General features: G+C 31.7%; 3 protein-coding genes and 2 long non-coding RNA genes across 5 annotated transcripts; 3 read left to right on the top strand and 2 right to left on the bottom strand.

Annotated features, from left to right (window-relative positions):
* The first annotated feature begins 3,844 nt into the window (after positions 1-3,844).
* LOC149482296 (uncharacterized) lies at positions 3,845-6,448 on the top strand. The gene is made up of 4 exons (XM_089704450.1): positions 3,845-3,987; positions 4,106-4,163; positions 5,626-5,685; positions 6,012-6,448. Exons 1-4 carry the CDS (start codon positions 3,914-3,916, stop codon positions 6,123-6,125), a joined length of 306 nt encoding a protein of 101 aa, XP_089560576.1. The 5' UTR covers positions 3,845-3,913; the 3' UTR covers positions 6,126-6,448.
* A 1,002-nt stretch (positions 6,449-7,450) lies between these two features.
* LOC149482295 (uncharacterized) lies at positions 7,451-10,250 on the top strand. Its single transcript, XR_016316743.1, has 4 exons — positions 7,451-7,626; positions 7,716-7,752; positions 8,674-8,733; positions 9,924-10,250. It is a non-coding gene; the product is annotated as an uncharacterized LOC149482295 (long non-coding RNA).
* Positions 10,251-12,545: 2,295 nt separating this feature from the next.
* On the bottom strand, positions 12,546-13,993 carry LOC149482294 (uncharacterized). Its single transcript, XR_016316754.1, has 3 exons — positions 13,760-13,993; positions 13,233-13,266; positions 12,546-12,742 (listed from the first exon to the last, which is right to left on the bottom strand). It is a non-coding gene; the product is annotated as an uncharacterized LOC149482294 (long non-coding RNA).
* Positions 13,994-21,141: 7,148 nt separating this feature from the next.
* On the top strand, positions 21,142-22,280 carry Rpi (Ribose-5-phosphate isomerase). The gene has a single exon (XM_089703823.1). It carries the CDS (start codon positions 21,415-21,417, stop codon positions 22,207-22,209), a length of 795 nt encoding a protein of 264 aa, XP_089559949.1. The 5' UTR covers positions 21,142-21,414; the 3' UTR covers positions 22,210-22,280.
* A 196-nt stretch (positions 22,281-22,476) lies between these two features.
* On the bottom strand, positions 22,477-24,120 carry LOC149482292 (uncharacterized). Its single transcript, XM_089703824.1, has 3 exons — positions 23,929-24,120; positions 23,473-23,839; positions 22,477-23,025 (listed from the first exon to the last, which is right to left on the bottom strand). The coding sequence occupies exons 1-3, from the start codon at positions 23,929-23,931 to the stop codon at positions 22,862-22,864; spliced, it is 534 nt and encodes a 177-aa protein (XP_089559950.1). The 5' UTR covers positions 23,932-24,120; the 3' UTR covers positions 22,477-22,861.
* Between the last annotated feature and the right edge of the window lie 918 nt (positions 24,121-25,038).

The following is a 25,038-nucleotide window of genomic DNA, read 5'->3' as shown; positions in this document are numbered from 1 at the left end:
TCCCGGGATAAAAAGTAGCCTATGTCCTTTCTCGGGTATAAAAATATCTCTATACCAAATTTCATGAAAATTGGTTCAGTAGTTTATGCGTGATTTATTTTTTTTTTTTTTTTTTATTTAATAAGGTGCACACCACAGCTGACAATTTGATTGAGTAACAGACAGACAGACAGAGTTACTTTCGCTTTTATAATATTAGTATGGAAAGATGATGGATAGTATTGAATAGTATGGATTATGTGCAGATTGCCATCTCGCGAGTATTTCAATAAACTACGGCTACGAAGAAGCGCCCTCTACGCTTGCACAAGTCGTAGTAGTCGACCTAAATACACTTTTAACTTTTGTAACGTTGTTACATCAAACATTCAATAGATAGCGTATTTAAAAAATGTGTATTTATTTCCCTTTTAACTATAAATTATACAAAAAGATAAAATATTTCGTCCTTATTTTTTAATTGAAAATAAAAGTAAGTTTTGAAAATTACCTATGTATACCGTATAGGTTATTTATTATTGCCACGAATCCTGCACTGCAACTGTCATGATGTGCTTATACGTGACACGTATGGCCTATTTTAGCGAATAATTTGTGGTCATATTTTAATAAGTTTGGTTTTCCTTAAAAAAACGCTTTCATAAAATATAATATCGAATATTGCAACACCGTGACACACAAAGAGAAGTAGTTTAGTACGGAGAGAAATAAGAGAGATATAAGATATGTTAACGAATTTGAAATTAATGTACATTTTCAGGCTTTAGGTCTTAATAGGTACGACGATTATTTAATTACAACACGCCAAGATAACAACATATGTAATATGTAATAGACAGGTGTCTAATCTGTCCCTCACAGAAAATCATCCTAATAACAGAAGCGAAAGCAAAGCGAAAAAAAGCGAATTCATAACCTTGAATTAAAGTTGTAGTACTATAATAGTAAAGTATTATAATACCTATCTGTGGCTGTAGACAAGGAAATACAAGAATGATTTCCGGATCTGTTGATTATTGTCATCTCATCACAGGCGACAGAACTACGAAAATAATAGATACTAGGTACTTCTGGTACGTAAAGTAAAGTAACTATCTTTAAAAAACCGTAGTTTAACCAACAAGCCACCTAAAGAGTAAATATAAAAGAAGAAATAAATTTAAAGATAAAGAGAAATCCCCCGGATAAAAGCTCTGAATATTATCGTATGAATCTAAAATTAAAATTCAAAATAAACAAAACTGTATGCATGCCAACGTGAATAACCTTTATGACTCAGGCTGTAACTGTTACCTAATGTAACGTAGTAAATAATAATAGTAATAACCTTCTTTTGGCAAATAAATATAATTTTATTTTTATTTTTTTATTTTTATTAAATAAGTATGTTTACATTTGTAAAAATATATCACATTGATTATTAAATTGTCAATAGCTCCACGGGGAAGTACATAATATTGTTTAAAATAGTATGTCATAATATTTCGATCGGTCAATTAATATTAATTTAATATAATGATTTTTCGTACATCAACATTATTATCATTCATATCCTACATAGGAAGTACATAGGTAGATAGAAACCAACAGCTGAGACCATAACAATAATGTACGAAATACAGCTGTATTATTTATTGAAGTTCAAAAGTTCCAAAAGAATCGCGTCCCATACACCATCAATTGCTCCATACACAAGCTCCAGACGATTCAGTCGCGGTTCATGAGAACGGCGACTGGAGCGCCCTGGTTCGTGCGTAACGTGGACCTACATAGGGACCTAGAACTCCCCACCATAGCCCAATGGATGAAGCAAGCGTCTAAGCGCTACTTCGACAAGGCTAAAAACCACCCCAACCCATTGGTGACAAAGGCCATCGCATACGTCGCGAATCCCGATCCCACTCGTCGTCGCAGGCGGCCGAGACACGTCTTGGACGACTCCGACGACGACATTACCAAAGCCAACGCACGGCTAGACTCGGCGATTGAAGCCCAACGTCGAACCAACCGCGACACCGCACACACCACAGCAGAAAGCGTACACCGTCTTCGCCGGCGAAGACGAGGTCCCTTGTTCCGCGTTCCCGCGCCCACCCGGGTGAGCGCCCGTCCGATTAGGGCCCTTCTGGCCTCCTCCACTCAAGCGACAGCTCAAGCCGAGGTTCGTGGTCCCCGTCAAGGGGGGACGCCCTTGTGCATGTCGCTACCAGGGTGAACCTTCAGTTCACCCCCGCGTCCGCGTTAAAATGTAGAAGCCCTTCTAGTCCGGGATACATCGCCCATTTTTGCAAGTGATTACTATCAAGCTAATTTTTCGTGAGTAGCTTTATTTTGATGAGATGCCCAATAATTTCATGTACGAAACTCTCGATTGTGGTAGCTACCAGAGGAAACAAGGATAGAATATTTTGATTTGATGGTTCTCAAATATTAATTACTAACTGAATGTTTTTTTTTTGTTCAATCTCAAGATAATTATCTAAATTATTCGAAAAAATATTTGTCCTACAAAATCTATGGTTTGATCAAAGAGTCCCCCTTTCCAATGTGTATCGATAACGAAGTCATCATAAATGATTACTAACCAGCTGATTTTTTTATTTTCACTTATTTAATACTTATATAATTCAACAGACATATTGTCCTACAAATTGCGTAATAAATATTTGAGAACCGTCAAATCAAAAATTTTTATCCTTGTTACCTCTGTAAGCTACCACAATCGAGAGTTTCGTACATGAAATTATTGGGCATCTCATCAAAATAAAGCTACTCACGAAAAATTAGCTTGATAGTAATCACTTGCAAAAATGGGCGATGTATCCCGGACTATTCTGGCTAACATTGAGAGACACCACACAAAAAAAAAAAAAAAAAAAACACCATCAATTCATATAATTATCGTCGTACGGTAGCTTATATACCTTTTGCTTAATATCAATTGTTGGATATATGTAATAAATGTTTTTTGTTCATATGAGATAAGCTTTATTTTACCTTTTAGTGTAATATTAATGTACAAAATGAAGTTTAAAAACATAACAAACACTTTTGTGAAACCACAACATCTAGGACAAACAACAAGTCGATTTTTGCTAAATCATAAACGTATTTGAATGGTAATAAAGGCAAATTTAAATATTTTTGACTATCAAAATCATAAATAATCGGTCTATGCGCCATCGTATTGCGATATTGTAATTATATAAACATTGATGACGTCTGACGTGATGTCTGATGACGACACCAGCCATTTATGAAGAGACTAGTTGTTTGCCCCTACTGTTGCCCGTTTTTTTTACGTATAGTTTCTGAAACTACGAGATCACCAGCAGAAAGCTTCGTTATTCTTGATCCCGGATAAAGACGGGTAAAGCCGGGAAAAGCAGTGTAATTTTAATATTTTATTATAGAGTATATCTATCTATGCAAATTATTGCTACACAGCTAATTCTTTTTAAGAAAATTCCCTATGTAAAAAGATAAGAATTAAGAACCATGATTTTTTTTTTAAATAAGTATAAAAAAAAATTATAAATTATTATTACTTTAAGACATATACCTATGCACACTACCTACATATTTTTAAAATGCATTAAATTGATGAAGAATAACGAATTCAAAAATCCCACTGCGACATACGGGTATATTATATTATTAGACTAGTTCGGTATACTTATAAACTGGTTACATATATTTCATAAACCAATAAAAACCCAATACGTAAGCAAAATTGTATGTCATAAACATACGTATGCATCATACATATATTATAAATCTTAAGACAGTTATATATTATGCTTACGTATATGTTCAGTGTAATATGAATATAAAAATCAGTTTATCCTCGTCGCTCTACCTGTGAAGGCGAGACAAAGCTTTTACATTGAAAATAATAAGAATTATAAAAATCATGAATACAAAAATTGCTATTGTTTGTGCGTTTATCGTAATAGCATCAGTCGTAGAATCCAGACCATCCCTTGAGTAAGTTATTATAGAAGTAAATTAACTGTGAAGTCACAGTTAGGTAATTCAAATATAAAATAACATTTCGTTCAACTCTATACTCGTTGCATTTAATAACGTTTTGTGTAATTTTTAGAACAAGTCAACAATCTCACCACAATCCGGACCAAAATGACCAAGTACAAAATCAACAGGTACGTTTCTTAAATAATCAATTTTAGAATAAGAATGCTCGCTCGTTTAAATAAAACGGCTCAAAAGCTTTGACATTTCTCCTTGCTTAATATAATTTCCATACGAATGTCTGTAGGACTTGGAGCATTAAACCAGTAGGATAACAGATTTGTAGGTTACTAGGTATTCACATTAGCTTGTTCTAAAAATACTAATATGCATACATAGTTCATATCATGTAAAAAACAACGAACCAAAAACAAATTATCACTTTAAATATTTAAGCGGGAAGAAACCGACAGACAGGTCAGATATAAAACAATATTAATTAATAAATAAATTGTAGAGACGCTATTGTGATTTTAAAAATAGACGCAGCACGCGGCGGGCGCTGCGCCCCGCGTGCCGCGCGCCGGCCGCCACGTTGTTCAGCAGGCAGCAGCCGCACCACACACACACACTGACCCTGCGCTCCTATTTATTAGATACACTATATTTAAGTAGCTATATATACATGTATGTCAGATGTTTTGAGTATTTTTGTTTCATATTTTCCTCTAACCTTTACGTTTAAAATAGTAATAAATTATTGAATTTTATAGAACTCGTTTACAAAGCATAATAATATATTGAAATGAAAAAGCTAAAAAGCTTTGCGATGTCTGAGCGGGGGGCTACCAAAACATGTCATTCAATAATGATTTACTGACGATAAAAACTGGAAACCTCGTATTCTGAGTCAAAAAAATCGCTCCGTTACGAGCAAGCTTACCTCTATTTGAGTATAAATAGCATTTTATATAGTCAACCTATGTAAGATATAATATTATGTACTTCTACAGCACGTTCTAGGATTTAAGTTAAAACTGACGGGTAAATGAAAATGTAGTTCACGATCTTTTATAAAAAATAATATGCGCACATATATATCGAAAATATAACGGCTATAGCGTATTATAAAATATACATACGTGCCAAAACCTATAGGTAAACATATAAATGTATTTTCCTGTTCAAAAGAAATCGAAAAGTGGATTAACGAGATACTCTGGGGTTACTCAGGTGCAGCGGGTAATGTTCACTCCAACATTTGGAATTCCAAGTCGCATCTTTGTCCGTTTACATATTTCCCTGTTCAACCTTCAAACCGGTTGTTGTCATTTAGCCAATCATGTTATTTTTGCAACAATAACAGCCAAATGGTTTATTTTATATCATTTTTCTTTATCCAATACCTTGTTTATGCCTTGTTTATATTTTTTATACCTTATTTATTGTAATACCTTGTTTATGTAAACATGCGTTCAAAATTTCAAATTCTAAAATTTGACTTGGATAAATGATTGAGTTTAAAAAAATTAAATTTGCATTTGCTTGTTGTAAAAATTCTAGTAACATAGAGCTGCACATTATCAATAATGGAAATTATTTAATAATTAATTTCTTTCATATTTTTAATCAGAAAAATTTATTCCATTTCAGCTTCCTAGAATAAAGCGAGGCTCCTACTTTACTTTTGAAGAATCCAGTAGCAGTCATCAAGTAAGTTCATTTTACTAGCAAATATCTTAATCATATTTTGTTATATTTTCGACACTATACACTAAAATTATTAATATAATAATATTATATTATTATTTATTATTGTCACTGCGTCTATCGGACTATTACCTACTCACATATTTTTAATTTTTTCCATTTCAATCTTTTAGAAGGGCTTTCAAAACGCGCTCTAAGAACTCTACAGTTATTTGAATCATATAAAATTAATACTTTCATATTTAAACATATTAATGATATCAAAAAAATACTTATTTTACTATACATATTTTATTAATTTATTGGTGTATTTCTCTCTCTATTTTCAGTCGTCTTCATCGAGTTACTACAGGAAAATATCAAGTTCAGGACCAATAGCAAAAACTTTCGTGTTGGCTGGAAATGGACGATTAAATTCAAACAACTTCCACTTCAAGAAATAAAATACTTTATTTTAATTTGAATGAGGTCGAAAGCTTTGAAAACTGTCGTCGGAATTGAGTCAAAACTATAAATAGGTACCTATATCACGCACGCTCCATCATGATCTAGAGCGTTTAACAAGAGTTTTTTAGTTTTTAGTTTAGCGCTAGTTGTGCTATTTGTATTTAATACAAATTAAGTACGTTTTTTTTTAGTTTTAAGAAAGAAATCTTAGTCAAAATTTCTACTCTTGAAGTGTTATATCTTTAATGTACTGATAATCTCTAAAAACGCATTTTGTTATTATAAATGAATTATTTTATAAGAGCCTGCTTTGTTGATTTAAATAAAAATAAAAAATAAGATTTAAATATAAATATCTGAATATTTTATTTTCTTCCTGTACTTCTAGTAATGAATCAAAATATTGGCGTTTCAATGACTAAAATTAATTTGTATGTAGGGCACATAGATACACACACGAGTCCAAAGGAAAAATTAAATTGCCACTTTTTTAGATAATAATCAAAATAAGTTATTGCAAAGCAACGCTCAATTAGTAGGTAATTGTGGAAACAACTGCAACATGCTAACTTTTCCTAAAAAATAACAAAAAAATCAAGAATCCTTCATCTGCTCTTATATTGGGTACCTTACTGAAAACTACAGTTCGACGGAAAAACAAAGCCGAAACATAAAGTCATTTTTTTCTTATTGCTTTATTCATATTATATTGAAAATTGAAAAATTTCCTATAAAAAATGTAAATTTAAATTTTAGAGGACTGTTATTTTAAATCATTGTAATATAATCTAGTTATACTAATATAATCAAGCTGAAGAGTTTGTTTGTTTGTTTGTTTGAACGCGCTTATCTCAGAAACTACTTGTCCGATTTGAAAAATTCTTATATCATCACGTTAGGACCAACAAGAGCGGAGCAATGCGGGTGAAACCGCGTCGCACAGGCAGTTTAATAGAAACATCACATCCTTCATGTTAAAATAACCATTAGTTAAAAAAACGTGGAAGGTCAAAAACGCATGTAGAATGTCGTAGTAAAAAGTAAGAGGCGAACAAAAGATACCTTCTTAAAACTTTAAGTAAGTATACAAATTTCAAGTTTGTTTATATTTTTTTTTAAGAAATGGTATTTAGTATTTACTCATATTTAATGATGGATAATCTAATTTTAGTTACCTACCTATATCTACTCTAAGAGAATGATTAATAGTTTTCAACAAAAATAGCTACACTAACGTGAGAAACAAGTTTGTAAGCTTTGTATGATTATATTATCTTTTTAAGACAATTAACTCAACCTACGTATTTGTTTACTATGTGTGTGTTCATACGTTTTATTAAGTAGAATCAGTTTGTCCTCAACGCTTCATTTGTGAAGACGAGAAAATTTTTGCAGTTATAATAATATAAGAAGTATAAAAATCATGAATACAAAAATGATGATACTTTATCTGTGTGTCCTAATAGCGTCTCTGACAGAGGCCAGACCTTCCCCTGAGTAAGTTTTACTTACTTTTATAGTTTATTTTTATAAATATCTTGCATAAACATTTAAAACTTTAAAGTGTTGTTTGTTTTTTGTCAAAGGAAAATTGAACACAACAGCGGAATACAAAATTCAGAGGTAAGTTGTTTTGACCAAACATTTTTTTTTACTTATAGGTACCTATTATTATGTTCTACTACGTTGTACGTTACCCATTTTACCCAATTATACTTTTTAAACATAGTTACTAACATAACATAAGCTACTCTTTGGTGAAAGTATTGTTAAAACCATTTTATACAATATTACCTAAGTCATTTAAATCTCTATATCGCATTATTTAATAATTTGTAATCGTTTGAGTTCGTTGTATCGAAAACGTCATTAATTAGCAAACTATTTTCCTTATAACGGGTAACCCATAATCACTATAACATATTATTTTCCTGTATCCTTAACTTTTGAATTGTGGGTAATTAAGCATGTTATTTTTAGCATTTAATGTTGATAAAGTAATGGAATACTCTAAAATCGTCGAATAATTTTTGTCTCCGATTTAACCTTAAGAAGTATTATTGCAGTATTACCAATGATATTTTTCTATATATGTATAATATCATTGAGTATTACCTGTTGATACCGCGAAAGCTTCCGCACCACTGCAAAAGAATTTCCTATCAAAGTCAAAAATAATTACTGATAGCCCTTAAAAAAGAACAATTAAATAATATAAATAGAATCATAGGTAGGTACGCTAAGAATTGAGATAGCGTATAGTTAGTTTGTGAACGATTTTGTGAATGGCATTTGCCCCCATAAAATATAAACCTTTATGAAAGCAATAGAATCAAAGACCTACAATATACATATTTAAACGTGAGAGACATAAAAGAAGGGATGTAAACAATATGTTATATTATATGCTTTAACGCCCATCTTTTATCTATCTAGGTGAGCCATCTCATTTGCTTCAGCCACACACACACATTGGCTTCAGTTTAACTTTAACTTCACAAATAGAACATTTTAAAATATCTTATTTTTATTTTTCAATTTCAGATTCCAAGAGAAAAACGCAATACATATTTTACATATGAAGAATCCAGTAGCAGTCAACAAGTAAGAATTACAAATTATACAAGTATTATTTAAATTATTAAATATTATCGAATATTTAATTAATCTTAACTATTAGGTTTTTAGTAAATGTGTGGGAACGATAGGTAGGCAGTATATTTACAAAAGAGACACTATGCGGACAGAAAAGGAAACTTATCAGACTCGTTCGTACTATGAAATACTTACTAGATTTCCGCCCGCGGCTTCGCCCGCGTTTGCAAAGGAAAACCCGCATAGTTCCCGTTCCCGTGGGATTTCCGGGATAAAAACTATTCTATGTGTTAATCCAAGTTACCCTCTATATGTGTGCTAAATTTCATTGTAATCGGTTCAGTAGTTTTTACGTGAAAGAGTAACAAACATCCATACATCCTTACAAACTTTCGCCTTTATAATATACGTATATATTAGAAATATTAGAAATTAGATAGATATTAGATTTAAACAAACAGACTTAACATGATAAAAGTTATAAATTATGGGTTTTGGTCCATCAATATTGATTGTTAGCGTGACCAAAATATTATGTTAAAAAGTTAAAAGCGCTTCGAGGCATTGCATTGGAGGAGGAATGCACCGGGCATTGCATTGGAGGTTGAAGAGTCTCTACTGGGTTTATCCACTTTTTGTGTTTTTCTCGAAACCATGGCGTGGCAGTATTTTTATGCTATCTACTTCTATCTATTTGAAATTTTTTGGAAGCAGGTAACTATTGTTAAATCGAAAAAACGCATAATGATTAGCGCAACGACGTGGTTGGATAAGCTCTTTAGTAATTTTGAATTAATAAAATTAATATTGATCACTTTTAACAGTTATAATAATGTAAATTAAAAAAATATAGGTATATAAAATGTCAACTTCTCGTAATACAGACTCGTTCTGAAGAGTTTGTGTGTTTGCATGAACGCGCTAATCTCAGGAACCACGGGTGCGGTTTGAAAAATTATTTCACTGTTGTCCAATTATCGAGAAAGGCTATATATCAATAAGACTAATAGGATCGTAGAAACCACGGGGCCAGTATACATAATACTTACTTAAGAAGATACGGATGAGCGGCAGCGGCAGCACCGACGTTATACTCTTTCCCTATAATAATATACATATTATCTCTTACACTATTTCCCTACTCTTAATTCTTATTGCAATTTTAGCTTTATTTACTCAATGAAATTTTAATTTTCCAGTCATCTTCATCAAGTTACTACAGGAAAATAACAAGTTCAGGACCAATAGCCAAAACTTTTGTGTTCGCTGGAAATGGAGAAGGCAATACAAACAATTTTCACTTCATAAAATAAGTTTTTAATGACATAGACAATTTTAAGCCATAAATACCTACACTAAATTATAATTAACTACACATAATATGGAAAATAATTTCGTTTAGTTTTGAATACATTTAATGTTAGCATAAGATACCCTACTGCCTAAAATTATTTTTTATTTCAATTTTCTAAGTACCTATGATAAAAAAAATGTATGTGTTTTTATGAAATAAATGTTTTTCATACATATTATGTTTTTATTATAATACTAGCGGTCCGCCCCGGCTTCGCCCGTGGTACATATTTACGTTTTCTCTACATAAGAACCATCCTCGTACTTCAAGGAATATAACAAAAAAAGAATTATCGAAATCGGTTCAGCCGTTCTCGAGTTATGCGCTTACGATTCATTTTTATATATAAGAAGATTATGTAGAATCTAAATTATCTGTCATTCCTTACGGTTGGTAATTGGTTAGAAAGGATACAGAAAATATTTTTATTTCACATACCTATGCTTTTATTTTTATTGTTACATACTTAGATGTTACATATAAAATAGTTTTAAAAATAGGACATTAAATTTTTATTTGCTTTCTATTTTGTACTGAAACTTAATTTATTTCCTGAAAACGGTTATCCTGTTATTATTATCAATTCCAATTAAATAAATTCAACTTCACATTGAAAAAGAGAAGCCTCTACATATTATTATAATGCTTATCTCTCAATTGTTGTTGTTTTCAGATAGATAATATTTATGGTAAATAACTATATTTAGGGGCATCGAATTGACCGTCATTTTATCCTGTTTCAGATAATAGGGAATTAATTAGAACTTTACTATCCAAACATGGATATATTACCGAGCTCAACAAAAAAAACATTTTTTTTTTGGTTGCCCTGGTTATTTCTACAGATTTATATTATATTTTAAGTACCTACCCAGTTTGCGAATGTAATAATTAAAATTATTTAATTGGCTCAAATATTTTTTTTATTTGGATTTTCATATATTTAATTTTCTTACGGCTCTTCAGAATATGGGTTACTAACAAGTGTTTATTTTTTTGGTGAATTACGTTTTCTGCACATTTCTTCGCTCAGACATAACCCTTTTCTATAAAACTAAATGTAGAATATCAGAATAATAAATGGTTTCTGTAAAAAAATATTTTTATGAACAACAATGTTCGGTTTGTACCTATTGAGTTGAAGAAACCGAGTAGTACTTGGTCAGCAAAGTGGCCAAAAAAAACACCAAATTCCCTTGATGTTTTTATTAATGGGATAAGACAAAGCAAATTCATTGGGAAAAATTAATAAATATGAGAATTTAGGCCTTTGAATAGATTGAATAGAATAAGAAGAATATACAACGGCCCTATAAGACGGACGAGTCGAAAATTGATAAATGATGAAAATTTAACAAAATTAATAACTGATGCTGAATGCAAACTATGGAAAGGTATATATAGTATTGGTAAATATAAAGCACCAAATTATAAAGAAATTGTGCAAAAGTTGTTAAAAAAGGCTTTTACATGCGCTAATAACCTTGAGGATACTTGACGGATCTCAAACCTCTCCCCCTGCACCTTCTTTTTTCCTCGCATTTTGTATTTAAAAAGATACTAATCAGTGAAACAAAAAATCCTCGTCAGGGACTGTTGTGTAACTGATAATTTATTAAACATAAAATTTTCAGAGCTCTAAGTCAGCAGGTTACGAAGTTTATAGAGTATTTGCGGAAAAATCGATGACCACGGCACATTTTTTTTCTAGAAATCTATTAACTTTGGAAAAAAGTCCTCGCGAGCAATTAAAGATCAAAGACCATCCTATTTTATATATTTTTTTCGGTATTGTGCTTTATGTTGTACCAGACTTTATAGAGGTTGAACATAGTCGAAATTGCCGGGTAACGCCTTAACTGGGAAATTTCTATGAGAAACAGGAAGAACGCATCGAAAGAACTAACGAACTAACAATTATGGAATAAAGGTATCAGGGTATATGGGATCGTCACATGATGGCAGGTTACTGATGGTCCTTAAGAAACGATTGTCCCCAAATTAACTATAGAAGAGAAGCTTATAAAATATATATCCTTGTACTATTTTATAAGTTTTAAGGTTTTTTTCTATTTTTATAACCATTTAGTTAAATTAATAAAAAAACTAAAACAAAACAATTAGTGAAACTTTGTGATAAATAAATGATATTAAACAAATATCCCTTCTATTGCATGGTGCGTTTTATGGTCTAATAAGAAAATTAGGATTAAAAAAAAAACTAGAGCCAATCTACCAAAACCATTAATAGATTTATATATTAAACCACTTTCACATCCAGGGCAACAAAATCATTGTTGACCAGTGAATTATCTAACCACGGCGGAACAAGGAAACTCAGAATTGATCTAAGCAGAATATTAAAAAGGCATAAATCCATTAAAATAATTTTATTTCAACATTTCAGTTAAGTACATTTATAGATTTTATTATACAAAGTTGGAAATCTAGAAATAGAAAGAAAATATCAATTTAAATAAAACTGTTGTTACATTTCTTAGGGCAAAATTACATTGATTTGTCGTAATCTAAATTAAAATTTTCACTTTAATAATCATAAATAAGTACTATTTTCTATTTATTGGAGACCAATATATTGTTTTCATTGTCATATCCATTTCCAATAATATATTCATCACAGTCGCTATAATCTATTAGTTGTTCCTGAAATATTAAAAAAGTATTAATAATGTAATAGACAAAAGATTTTGTGAAAAAAAAAACATTCGCTAAAATAACTTTCTTTACTTATTACATTTTATAATATCATCAATTGTTTCTCAGCGCTTACTTAATTTCTCATTTGAATAAAATGCACCTTCGCTCGCGGGGTCAAAATATAAATTGTAAAAACTCCCCCCCCCCCCCTATGCTATCTCCTTGGGGGTAGAATTTATCAAAATCTTTAAAAGATGGATAAATCATTGTTGCAATCAGCTGCATGCCAAATTTATGCCTGCCTTATCGGTCCAGTAGTTTAAGTAAGCTACGTTCATAGATAAGATCACCTTTTGCGTGTCATATATTATGTTAATCACAATGTAAATACTTATTACGAAGATACACGATTCAACCTTTCTCTGGCAAACTCATTTAATAATTTAAATATTTATTAAAAAAAATATGCGACGTGAGCAGAGGTATGTATACTTACATAACAGCCGAAAAGCCAATAGCAGCATATTCCACTGAAAAACAATTGGGAAAACGTGTGAGTAATGACAAAAAGGACTCCTAAGGGCTGATTTTTCAATCCTTGGTTAAAACTTATTCATCGAATAACGTATTAAACTACCATTTCAAAAATGTATTCTAATTGTCCGTATATGACAGTTTACAGGTGACATTTTAAAATGTTCGTGTAATACTTTATTGGACGGATAAATTTTAACCAAAGATTGAAAAATCGGCCCTTAGTAAAATAAGCAAAACTAATATACCTATTACTCCTATTAGATATATTATATAAAAGTAATTAGTTACATAACTAATATATGTATTATAAATTCGATATTAACTCTGTCTGCTGTACCTGAAAAAATAAGTTTTATCCCGGAAAACCGGCGGGAACGGGAACTAACTACATATAAATTTCTAACGTATCGGTACACTGTTAAAATAAATATTTAAAAACAAGTTAGCCTTAACAATTAGTTTAATGCTATAAAAAAGATAACTTACTATACTTTCGGATCTGCAATACATATATTTACGAGGAGCAATAATACGACGAACGATAATAAAAAATGTTTCATTTTAGAATAAACAATTTTTCAATCAATAGTGGGAACAACTGAAGCGTTTTGCGTAAGTACACTTAATAGTATGAATTTCCAACATAAAATGTTCGCTATTTATTATAATTAGACGAAATAATGTGTTAAATGTATAAATAATTTATCCTTATGTAAATTAATCTGGATGACGCGGACGCTGCCGTGGTTGAACTTGTGTCTCGAATCTCGATCAAAAATATTTCAGTCAATAGTTGGAACCATTGAGTGTTGCGTACGCTTAATGTTATCTGACAGGTTGGCTTGGTTGGCAGTGGCCCTGCCTTCCAAGCCAGAGGTAGTGGGTTCGATTCCCACCCGGGGCAAATATTTGTGTGATGAATATAGATGTTTACTCTGTGTCTGGGTGTTATTTATCTATATCAGTATTTATGTATTTAAAATTATATAATATGTATGTTTATCAGCCATCTGGTTTCCATAGCACAAGCGAAAGCTTAGTATGGGATCAGATCGTGCCGTGTGTGAAAATTGTCCTGAAATATTTATTTATTATTTTATCTATGAATTTCCAATATAAATTGTTCCCTATTTATAAGAATCAAACGAAATTATGTGTTAAATGTATAAATTTATCCTTATGTGAATTAATGTGGACTTGTCTCGATCCAAAATATTTCAGTCAATAGGTATTAGGAACTACAGAAGCGTGTTGTTATCTAAGAATCTGACGAAATACCTAATGTGTCAAATGTATCCCATCAAAAACATCTTGTAAAAAACCCAAGTCTCGCAGCTCAGTCTTTCTACCGTCAAAAGTTGTGAGATCCATGTAATACCAAGTCGGTTAATCTATTTAGTGTCTACTTGAAGGACCTTCTGTCTTAAGTTATTACATAAGTTATTATCATGCCAATATTAAAAATATTTAACGTTTTAAACAAATAGATCGACTTGGACATCGCTTGATTTGATTATTAGTATGTATCACACTACACAGCACGACGGGCCAGCGACCAACAGGAACGAGAGTTTCAATCGCGTGAGGCGCGAGAGACTAAAGAATCTAATATAATATTGTAATATTCATTTTGTTTTCATGCGATGTCCAAGTCGATCTATTTGTTTAAAACGTTAAATATTTTTCATATTGGCATGATAATAACTTATGTAATAACTTAAGACAGAAGGTCCTTCAAGTAGACACTAAATAGATTAACCGACTTGGTATTACATGGATCTCACAACTTTTGACGGTAGAAAGACTGAGCTGCGAGACTTGGGTTTTTTACAAGATGTTTTTGATGGGATCTCACTTCTTTTTGTAGAGCCTTTCTTTTTGATACCACCACCAACCACCAACTGCATAAATAACTTTGTAATCCCATATATTTATATGGGATTACAAAGTTATTGATGCAGTTGGTGTATTTGGAAAACTGGACCGAAATTACAAAATATTTAAGTTTTCCCATGATTAAGACACTAAACTCTATATGTATTCCAAATATGAAGCTTCTAAGTCTGCTAGAAGTGCCTTGGACTTTTGATGATCGGTGAGTCAGTGAGTGACAAAATTTAGAAACTTTAACAAGTTGTCATTCTTAAACTACTGGTTCAAATTGACTGAAATTTTAAATATTCCGTGTTTATACAATGCCGGATTAGTTACTGAAGATTCAGGTTTCTTGCTTTATCCACAACCGAATTATAGGGGGTCGAAAAAGGCCCGAATTGCTTCGAGAAAAGGATGGTACGGCCGTGCCGCTTTTTTTTTGCTCGACTTGGCGGGGGCACTGCCGTGCCCCCAGATAAATTTATCTTCATGTGAAATAATCTGGCCCACGGTCGCGGTTGAACTTGTATCTCGACCAAGGTCTCGACCAAATATTTAGCAAGTGTTGTCAAAGCCAATTAAATACTTAGGTATAATATAATTATTAGGCGTCCAATTTATAACGCATAAAGCGCGTCACACACGGTGAAGATACTATAATATTTTATCTTAAGATAAGATACTGTAATATTTTATATTACAGTATCTTAAGGTATCCGGTATCAGCGTTCTGACCATCATTTTTCTTTTTGTCATTGCGTACTAAGACCCCTGTAGAACCGCCATCCTGTTACAAATGACCCACAAAATTTCGGGTCATTTGTAAAAGGACAGGGACTATCTTAGGAGTGGAGGTAAGTAGCTGTCTGGGTCACGTTTGACCCACGAAACACAAATAAGTAACTTTTTTCACTGAGTGTAATTATACGTACTTTTTTTGCTTTAGTGTTTATTTGTACTTTAATGGAGGCTTTTTGAACGACAGACAAATCGAGGAGTTGATATAGACGGCTTAAGTGATGATTTGGAATCGGAAAATGAAATGACACCAAATATAACCCAACTTTGTGACGACGACATCATCGACGACGATCGAGACAGTCCCCAACCCGTTAGTTGCTCAGAAGACAGTATTTTGGAGTAAGTTCTGACGACAGTGGAAACGAAGAGGAGAATACGAGAATAAGAGAAAATACGAGAGATGAGAGCGAAGAAGATGAGGATGATGGTTGATGGTAGAAGTCATTTTGGTTTTGGTTGTCATTTTTTTATGTTATGCTGATCTCAGAAGTAATTTATTTTTTTGTTATTATAAAGATATGAGAAGTGCCATAAATATCTTTTAGTTAATTTTTTTCTTACATTTCTATTTTCTTTTTATGTTTTATGTTCACACTTACCAAAAAGTGCCAAAAAATAAGGTTAGTTACAAATGCGTGTAAAACATGATATTTTTTTTATATTCTAAAATTAAACAAAGTTAATTTTGTAACAAAATAATTGTTTATTTCATAACTAACCAAATTTTATACAAATTATAAAAAAATCAACGTTCTACAACAGATTGTTTGGTATGGGTAAAATTTGACCCACGATACCGGTAGTGTTGCCAAAAAAGGCGATACCAGCTAAGGGTTAAAGTTCTCTAGAATTTTCGATTATATACGGGAGCGCAAACGTTGTTACGGCAGATCTATATAATCGAATATTCTAGAGAATTTTAAATTATACCATTACCTGCATATAACATAGTAGCACAGTTGACAGATATACATATACTACGTACATACAGTTAGGAAACTAAGCCCCTGCGATGAAATTATGACATAAGCACTATTATAGGCTATAGGGCTGTTACCTTTTTGATATTTAACCGACTTCAAAAATAAAGGAGGAGGTTATCAATTCGGCCTGTATATTTCTGTTTGCTTTTTTTCACAGTTGATTTTGTGGTAATTTTGCGATAAAATAAAAAAATGGTGTAGCCTAAATATGAATTTACAAGAAGAAACAATCCGAATTATTACACCTTGGTAAATACGTTTTTATCAGTGCTATATTTCGAAAGTTTGTTTTGTTATGGACGCCAAAGGCTTTTTATTTTTAATGTACAAATTATTTTAACTAGCTTTCCACCCGCAGCTTCGCCCGCGCAGTCAAAGAAAAACCCGCATAGTTCCCGTTCCCGTGGGATTTCCGGGATAAAACCTATCCTATTTCCCGGGGTAAAAAGTAGCCTATGTCCTTTCTCGGGTATCAAAATATCTATATACCAAATTTCATGCAAATTGGTTCAGTAGTTAAGGCGTGATTGAGTAACAGACAGACAGACAGAGTTAAGCGTCTTATTTACGGTCCATCTTGACGTACGTCCCGCCAAGGTCATACACGATGCACGACGCAAAACGACAGTGAATAGCGTTGACGTACGTCAATAATTATTATTATTATCTTGCTGGATGTGCACGACCAACTTTTCATCCAGCAAGCACCCCCACCACCGCGAACGTCGTGCAGATGGACAGTGAATAGCGCGGACGTACAGCAGATTAGTGTTGCCAACAAAAATTAATGTAAATACTTGGAAACGTGGCCTATTGATATGATTTTTTTGTGATAACTTAGTGAGTACATGAGCAAGCAAGAAACGGTTATTTTTGATTTTTATGTACACAGGAAATCCCAATTATCATTACTTTTGGATCAACCTTGTACACATGGACAGTTTATATTCAGAAGTTATTATTTTTAAAGAACTCCAGGGCGAATTGTTGAATAACACAGATTTTATGCAAAAGTCCACTGCAGAAAAATGGCAATTTATTTAAAAAAAATATCTTGACGAATTTGTTTGTTTAAAAAAAAATGATTAGCTATATACTCTCTGTTCCCGCCACTTTAGCATTTACTGAAAGAGTCTTTTCGGTCATGAATGTGAAGTGGCGGGAAGAGAGAAACCGAGCTTCATTATAAATTAATTAAAAATGAGCTCTTGAAATATATAAATTTAGATTTGGAATGTTTGGATTCATATAATTCATTTAAAAATAATGAAAAATTCTTAGTTACTGCAAAAAGTACAAAAAAATACATTTTTAAAAATATTTATTTACTCTTTATTTACCTCCTTTAAAATCAGATATACTCTATTTCTTCAAATAAAAGTTGGCAACCCTAGCCATGCTGGATGCGCGCACGATCGTCAGTAGGATACATCCAGCACCGCGGCCTTGAGCCGACGTACGTCGGGGATTGACCGTGAATAAGACGCTATAAGTGTCTTATTTACGGTCCATCTTGACGTACGTCCCGCCAAGGTCATACACGATGCACGACGCAAAACGACAGTGAATAGCGTTGACGTACGTCAATAATTATTATTATTATCTTGCTGGATGTGCACGACCAACTTTTCATCCAGCAAGCACCCCCACCACCGCGAACGTCGTGCAGATGGACAGTGAATAGCGCGGACGTACAGCAGATTAGTGTTGCCAACAGAAATTAATGTAAATACTTGGAAACGTGGCCTATTGATATGATTTTTTTGTGATAACTTAGTGAGTACATGAGCAAGCAAGAAACGGTTATTTTTGATTTTTATGTACACAGGAAATCCCAATTATCATTACTTTTGGATCAACCTTGTACACATGGACAGTTTATATTCAGAAGTTATTATTTTAAAAGAACTCCAAGGCGAATTGTTGAATAACACAGATTTTATGCAAAAGTCCACTACAGAAAAATGGCAATTTATTTAAAAAAAAATTCTTGACGAATTTGTTTGTTTAAAAAAATGATTAGCTATATACTCTCTGTTCCCGCCACTTCAGCATTTATTGAAAGAGTCTTTTCGGTCATGAATGTGAAGTGGCGAGAAGAGAGAAACCGAGCTTCATTAAAAATTAATTAAAAATGAGCTCTCGAAATATATAAATTTAGATTTGGAATGTTTGGATTCATATAATTCATTTAAAAATAATGAAAAATTTTAGGTACTGCTAAAAGTACAAAAAAATACATTTTTAAAAATATTTATTTACTCTTTATTTACCTCCTTTAAAATCAGATATACTCTATTTCTTCAAATAAAAGTTGGCAACCCTAGCCATGCTTGATGCGCGCACGATCGTCAGTAGGATACATCCAGCACCGCGGCCTTGAGCCGACGTACGTCGGGGATTGACCGTGAATAAGACGCTTTACTTTCGCATAATATTAGTATGGATGCTTGATATTTGTATTATACATATATTCAATAATTCTTTTAAACCAGAATTTACAATACTTGTATGTAGGTATACCTACTAAGTTATTTTTAAAACGATAAATTAAATTAAATTAAAAAACACAAAATATGCAAAAATAAATTAAAATTATTATTATACGAGCATAGAACCTCCACCTTTTTGTTTTAGGATGAAAAAGAAAATAGTTTGACAGGCTTAGTGCTTGACAAAGTGGTAAAGTCACGTATCGATAAAAATACAATAATTATAATATCTATCTTTTTCTTCCCTAATATTTACGTAATTATGCACATAAATTTAAACAAGATTTTTTTAAGGTTTCCATTTTTTAGATTTTTGTGCTCTTCTAGATTGCGTAAAAAATAGATGCGATCTGGACTCCTAATAGTGACTATTTGTAGCTATCATTTTGGTGGAAATATGTCCACATAATTTAAACTCATGCTGCCATATCTATAGAAATTAAAAAATAGTCTCTTTTTAATTTGTAGTCAGATACGGTATTTACAAATATATTTATTGAAAGGGCTACAAACTGAAACAATCGATATTTATTTAATGTGAATTGACATCACTTTAAACTTTTTTCTTTATTATGTATCTTTGTCATTCAAAATCTGTGGATGTGTCACCCGCTACTATCGATCCCCCTCAATACCCTCGTAATCACGCTTGATGGGGGGGGAGCCATTTCGAACATTTTGTATGAAGTTTCCTTACTGTATGTATCTGTAGGTATATTGTGATAGTAGTTAGTTTTTTAAACGAGGCAAGGGGTGAGGGGGTCCGCGTTTAGTATGGAATCAACGTGCTCGAAACTAAAAATCGTAAGCGCCATTCACATTTTTATCAAAAAGTGAATGAAAATATTTAGTATTTTCTAATCTAAAACAGTCACGAAATCGAGAAGGTAATATTTGTGATTTTATACGAATTATTATCGTAAAATATGGTTGTAATCACAGACTAATATAAGTAATATACTACGTATACAAGTAATTGTAATGAGCATTTATTTTAGAGGTAACTTCAGGATTTTTTTTTATCAAGCAAAATTTTTCCAATCGTGTTTTGGAAACAGTCATCCCATCACACATACGTTCTGTAATACGTACTTATATTAGAAATTTCAGTGCGATAAAACTTCATCATTTTCAATTATAGCTCATAACAGTCCATTTTGCCGTTTCACCTACTAAGGGCCCTTAATTATACCTACTCTTATTACCATCATTCATAATAATTATTTCAAAACATTTGGGCTTTGGCCTTTGGCACAAAATTCATGGTTTATTGCTTAAAAAAATCGAAATTTGCAATTAACTTCGCGTTCAGAGTAAAATTTTAGATCGCGTCACATCATGGAGTAGGTAAGGCGAAGATTTTGGTACCTATCTTGCCAAAGAAGTTTCACTTCTGACACGTGTGCTCGGATCGTTGTGCTCTATATTACCTATAAGTTGGTCTTCTCAATAATAAAGTTACTCAAATACTATTGCTTAATATTGAAATATATATTTTTTCTTAACAACAATTTTCATGTAAAGACTTCGTAATGCCCGATAAACAATTCATTATAAATTAGTTAAAAGTTCAAAATCCCCAAAACAGGCTTGGGGGAAACAAAATTACCTACACAGGTTGGTATCACTACGGTGTCACTGGACACTGGCAAGTGTCATTTGTCATGGATGATGTTTTTAATTTGGACAAATGACAATCGTTATTCGTTATCCAAAGTCCAATTGTAAACACCGTAGTGAAGAGAAGAACGTATGAATGAAATAAAATAAGAGCTTACATCATAAAAACTAATTATTATGACTCTATATACTATAAATTGCGATTGTTTAGCTTTATCAACTTAATGTTTAAGTATAGTCTATACTCCATAAATAATAGAGTGTTAACTTCGGTACCTACTGGCTAAGTACTTGATAAAACAAGACAGGTAGGTACTTATATATATTTTTGTAGGGCTAAAATTATCATTATCTAATAATAGATGTACGAATGTTATCAAGTCTTTTGCTAAGAGAATTACGCCATTACTTTGGTAAAAGAGGATACGTAACGATAAATCATAGCAATAAAACTGGGAAAATGTCGCTCGAACAAGCTAAACAGGTGGCGGCTTATCGTGCTGTTGATGAATTCGTAAACAAAGACTGTATTTTTGGCGTGGGAAGTGGTTCCACTGTAGTTTATGCAGTACAGCGTCTTGCAGAAAGAGTCGAAACAGAAAATTTAAAGGTAGTTTGCATTCCAACTTCATTTCAAGCGAAACAATTAATCATAAAACATAACCTCACCCTAGGAGAACTTGAAACTAATCCTGTTATTGATGTTACAATTGATGGAGCTGACGAAGTTGATGCTAATATGACATTGATAAAAGGAGGAGGAGGCTGTTTACTACAGGAGAAAATTGTTGCCTCATGTTCTAAGAAACTTATTGTTATAGCAGATTATACTAAACATTCTCAGAAATTAGGAGACAGGTATAAAAAAGGAATACCAATTGAAGTTATTCCTATGGCATATGTGCCAATAAAAAATAAAATTATTGGAATGTTTGGCGGTGAAATTAAATTACGTAGTGCAATAGCGAAAGCAGGGCCAGTTGTAACAGATAATGGAAACTTTTTATTGGACTGGATGTTTACAAACCAAGATATGGACTGGGAGAAAGTTAGCACTCAAATTAAAATGATTCCTGGTGTGGTTGAAATTGGACTGTTTGTTAAAATGTGTCAAAAAGCATATTTTGGACAACCAGAAGGCACAGTTGTTGAACGAACTGTTTAATGTTCCTATGTAGAAATATATATTATCTAAATGAATCTCTTTTTTACAATATAATTTTTGTACTTTAAAAATTTTATTTTTTAAATTTCCCATTTAAAGATTTAAGATATAATTATCAAGACTACCACAACTTAATGATTTTGAATGTATGGAAAATATGCAATATGTGTAGTAACTTTTACGGCCATGTTGCAATAAGAATTTAAATAGAATTAGAGATTCTTCATTTTAATTTATTTTGGAATAAGATAAAACAAAAGTCATTAACTATCTTACAGATTTCAAAATATTTATTTTCTTATGTATACTTCTCATTAAATTTTGCATAAAAATAACTTAACATAAAATCCTTCAGAAAATTATTTTATAAAAAAAAGTAGAATGTATAATCGTAGTATATTATTATTAGTCTGTGGTATAATGCAAAACTAATGATAATAATATGTACATTTTTAAAACAAATGCTGACATTAAAATTACTCAAGTAAATGAATAAGAACAGTCTTTCATAAAGCCAAGAGTTATCAATAAATTAATAATATTTGTCTCCAAAACAGATTTCGGATAATCTTTTTAACACTGGACTCATTATCAATATTTATAATGTGTGCTTTATATTCCTTTGTGTGCTTCAATTATAATATAAGCTTGTCTAATAGAGACTTGTTTTCTTCATAATACGTAAGAATTCTTCTTGATTAATTTCCCCGTCACCATCTCTATCCGCTTCATCTATCATTTCATGTAATTCCTCATCTGTTAAGTTTTCACCCAATTCTTTTGCAACTCGTTTAAGATTTTTAAATGAAATTTTTCCTGTGGACAGATTATTGATTCAAAATCAAAAATTCAAATTAAAAATTATTTTGCTTAGGGGTTTAAAAATGATTAACCATTTCTTAAATCTATATAAAATTTACATGATATAAAAATTGGTGAATCTGTTTCTGAGAAGTTCTACATGTACTTACATTGTACAAAAATTTATTTAAAAAGATTGCATGATTTGAACCGTCATTCTACTTGGCCAAAATATGAATAACGAAGTGAAAGCCTAGTTATTGGAAAGTTTGGTATTCAAAACTTAGCTTTATCTACATCAACAAAATGATATGTATTAAATATATTAATGCCTCAGCCCCCGGAATCACAGACACAATAGAAAATCTATTGTGTCCTGGCCCGATCGGGCCGCTCGGTGGTCAAGTAAAATTCATGTCTCTTCTACTTTATAATTTACTTAAAACTTTTTTTTCACTTTACCTGTTTCATCATCATCAAATAGTTTAAATGCTTTCATTATTTCTTCTTTAGTATCCTTTTCAGCCATTTTTACAGTCATTAATTCAAGGAAATCTTCAAATGATACCTTTCCATCACCCTTGTCGATTTCAGCTATCATTTTTTTTATTTCCTCCTTTTTTGGTTCAAAACCTAATGCCCTAATAGCCACTTTTAGTTCCTTAGTGTCAATTTTTCCAGTGTTTTCGGTATCAAATAAATCAAAAGCTTCCTTGATATCTCTGTTTTGCTCTTCTGATAATTCAAATCTAGGACCAGATTTTTTTCGAACAGCAGGTGGATTATTAGCATTAATTGGCTTTTTTGTCCCATTATTTACTACCGTCGCCTGAAGATAATTAAAAACGAATGAATTCCCATAACAAAATATCACTAGCTTTAGAATAACAAGGTATTTTAATATAATAAAGTACCTACCATTTTCTGTGTATTTCAAGTTCAATAATATTATATTATTATTATAGAAAGTTCTTTATCAATTTTATACACCACTTCTAGAAATTTTTAGATTTACAAAAGTTAATGATTATTTTTAAATTCAAACACAAAATCAAAACAAATACCTTCAAAAGTTTCTATAGATTAAAAAATCAATATTCCGTAGATAATAGACTTCAAAATTAGTGAACATTGACATTGACATAAAGTAAGTCTACACAGAGCAACATCAAGAATGAGTGTTTAGCCCGGGTCACTCACTTGTGTGCACCTTGTGTGATAACAAATGCTGGACATTTGAAATTCTAGTCGATACACTAAACTACTTATTTGATTTTGAATATTATTTTAAATTAGACAATGTCGATAACACAGAGCAAGTAATATAGTAGATAATAGTTTGATAATGAAAAATGCGCTTCGTTATAACTGCGCCGGCCCTAAAGGGCACTCACTGGGCATGTGGATTCGTGTATTCGTGCGTACGTGAGTGGCTAGCATTATACTCGGATTTTTAATTAGATAAAGTAAACTGACGTTTTCTGTGTTGTCAGTTTTTGATGAAATAAAAATAGCGTTGTCACAAAGTGAATGATTGAAAATCGGGAATGAATGAAATTGAATCGATCGTCTAGTGAATATTTAGTTTGTAACAATATAACATCAAATAAACACAACAATGACAACAAACACAACGTAATTAGTTACAATTAACGAAAAAATTACAAAAACAATAACGTAAACAGCGTAACAATAAAAATAAAAAAATGATTATAATTACACTCTACTAGTAACTTATATCTTATGTAGCTTTATATATTATAATTAGAAATAATGTTATTTTATAGTTTGAAATGATGAACTATTCACAGTCATTGTTCATTCATCTGATTGAATGAGAACTGAATTCCTCACTATTACTTTAAATGTGGCAACATTATTTTACAAAGTGACATTAGCTGCTGTCAGTTTACTTTATCTAATTAAAAATCCGAGTATAGGAAGTATATACTCGATTGTAGCTAATTTTTTGTAATGATAAATAGTTAAATTTAAACCCATGACCAGTATTTAGATTAATCGAGTATA

This window comes from Colias philodice, chromosome 15 (assembly GCF_061535455.1).
Source record: "Colias philodice isolate Cphi_HAF_F1 chromosome 15, ilColPhil1 Martin Lab GWU primary, whole genome shotgun sequence".
NCBI classification, from domain to species: domain Eukaryota; kingdom Metazoa; phylum Arthropoda; class Insecta; order Lepidoptera; family Pieridae; genus Colias; species Colias philodice.
This window is presented reverse-complemented; position numbering and strand designations above follow the sequence as displayed.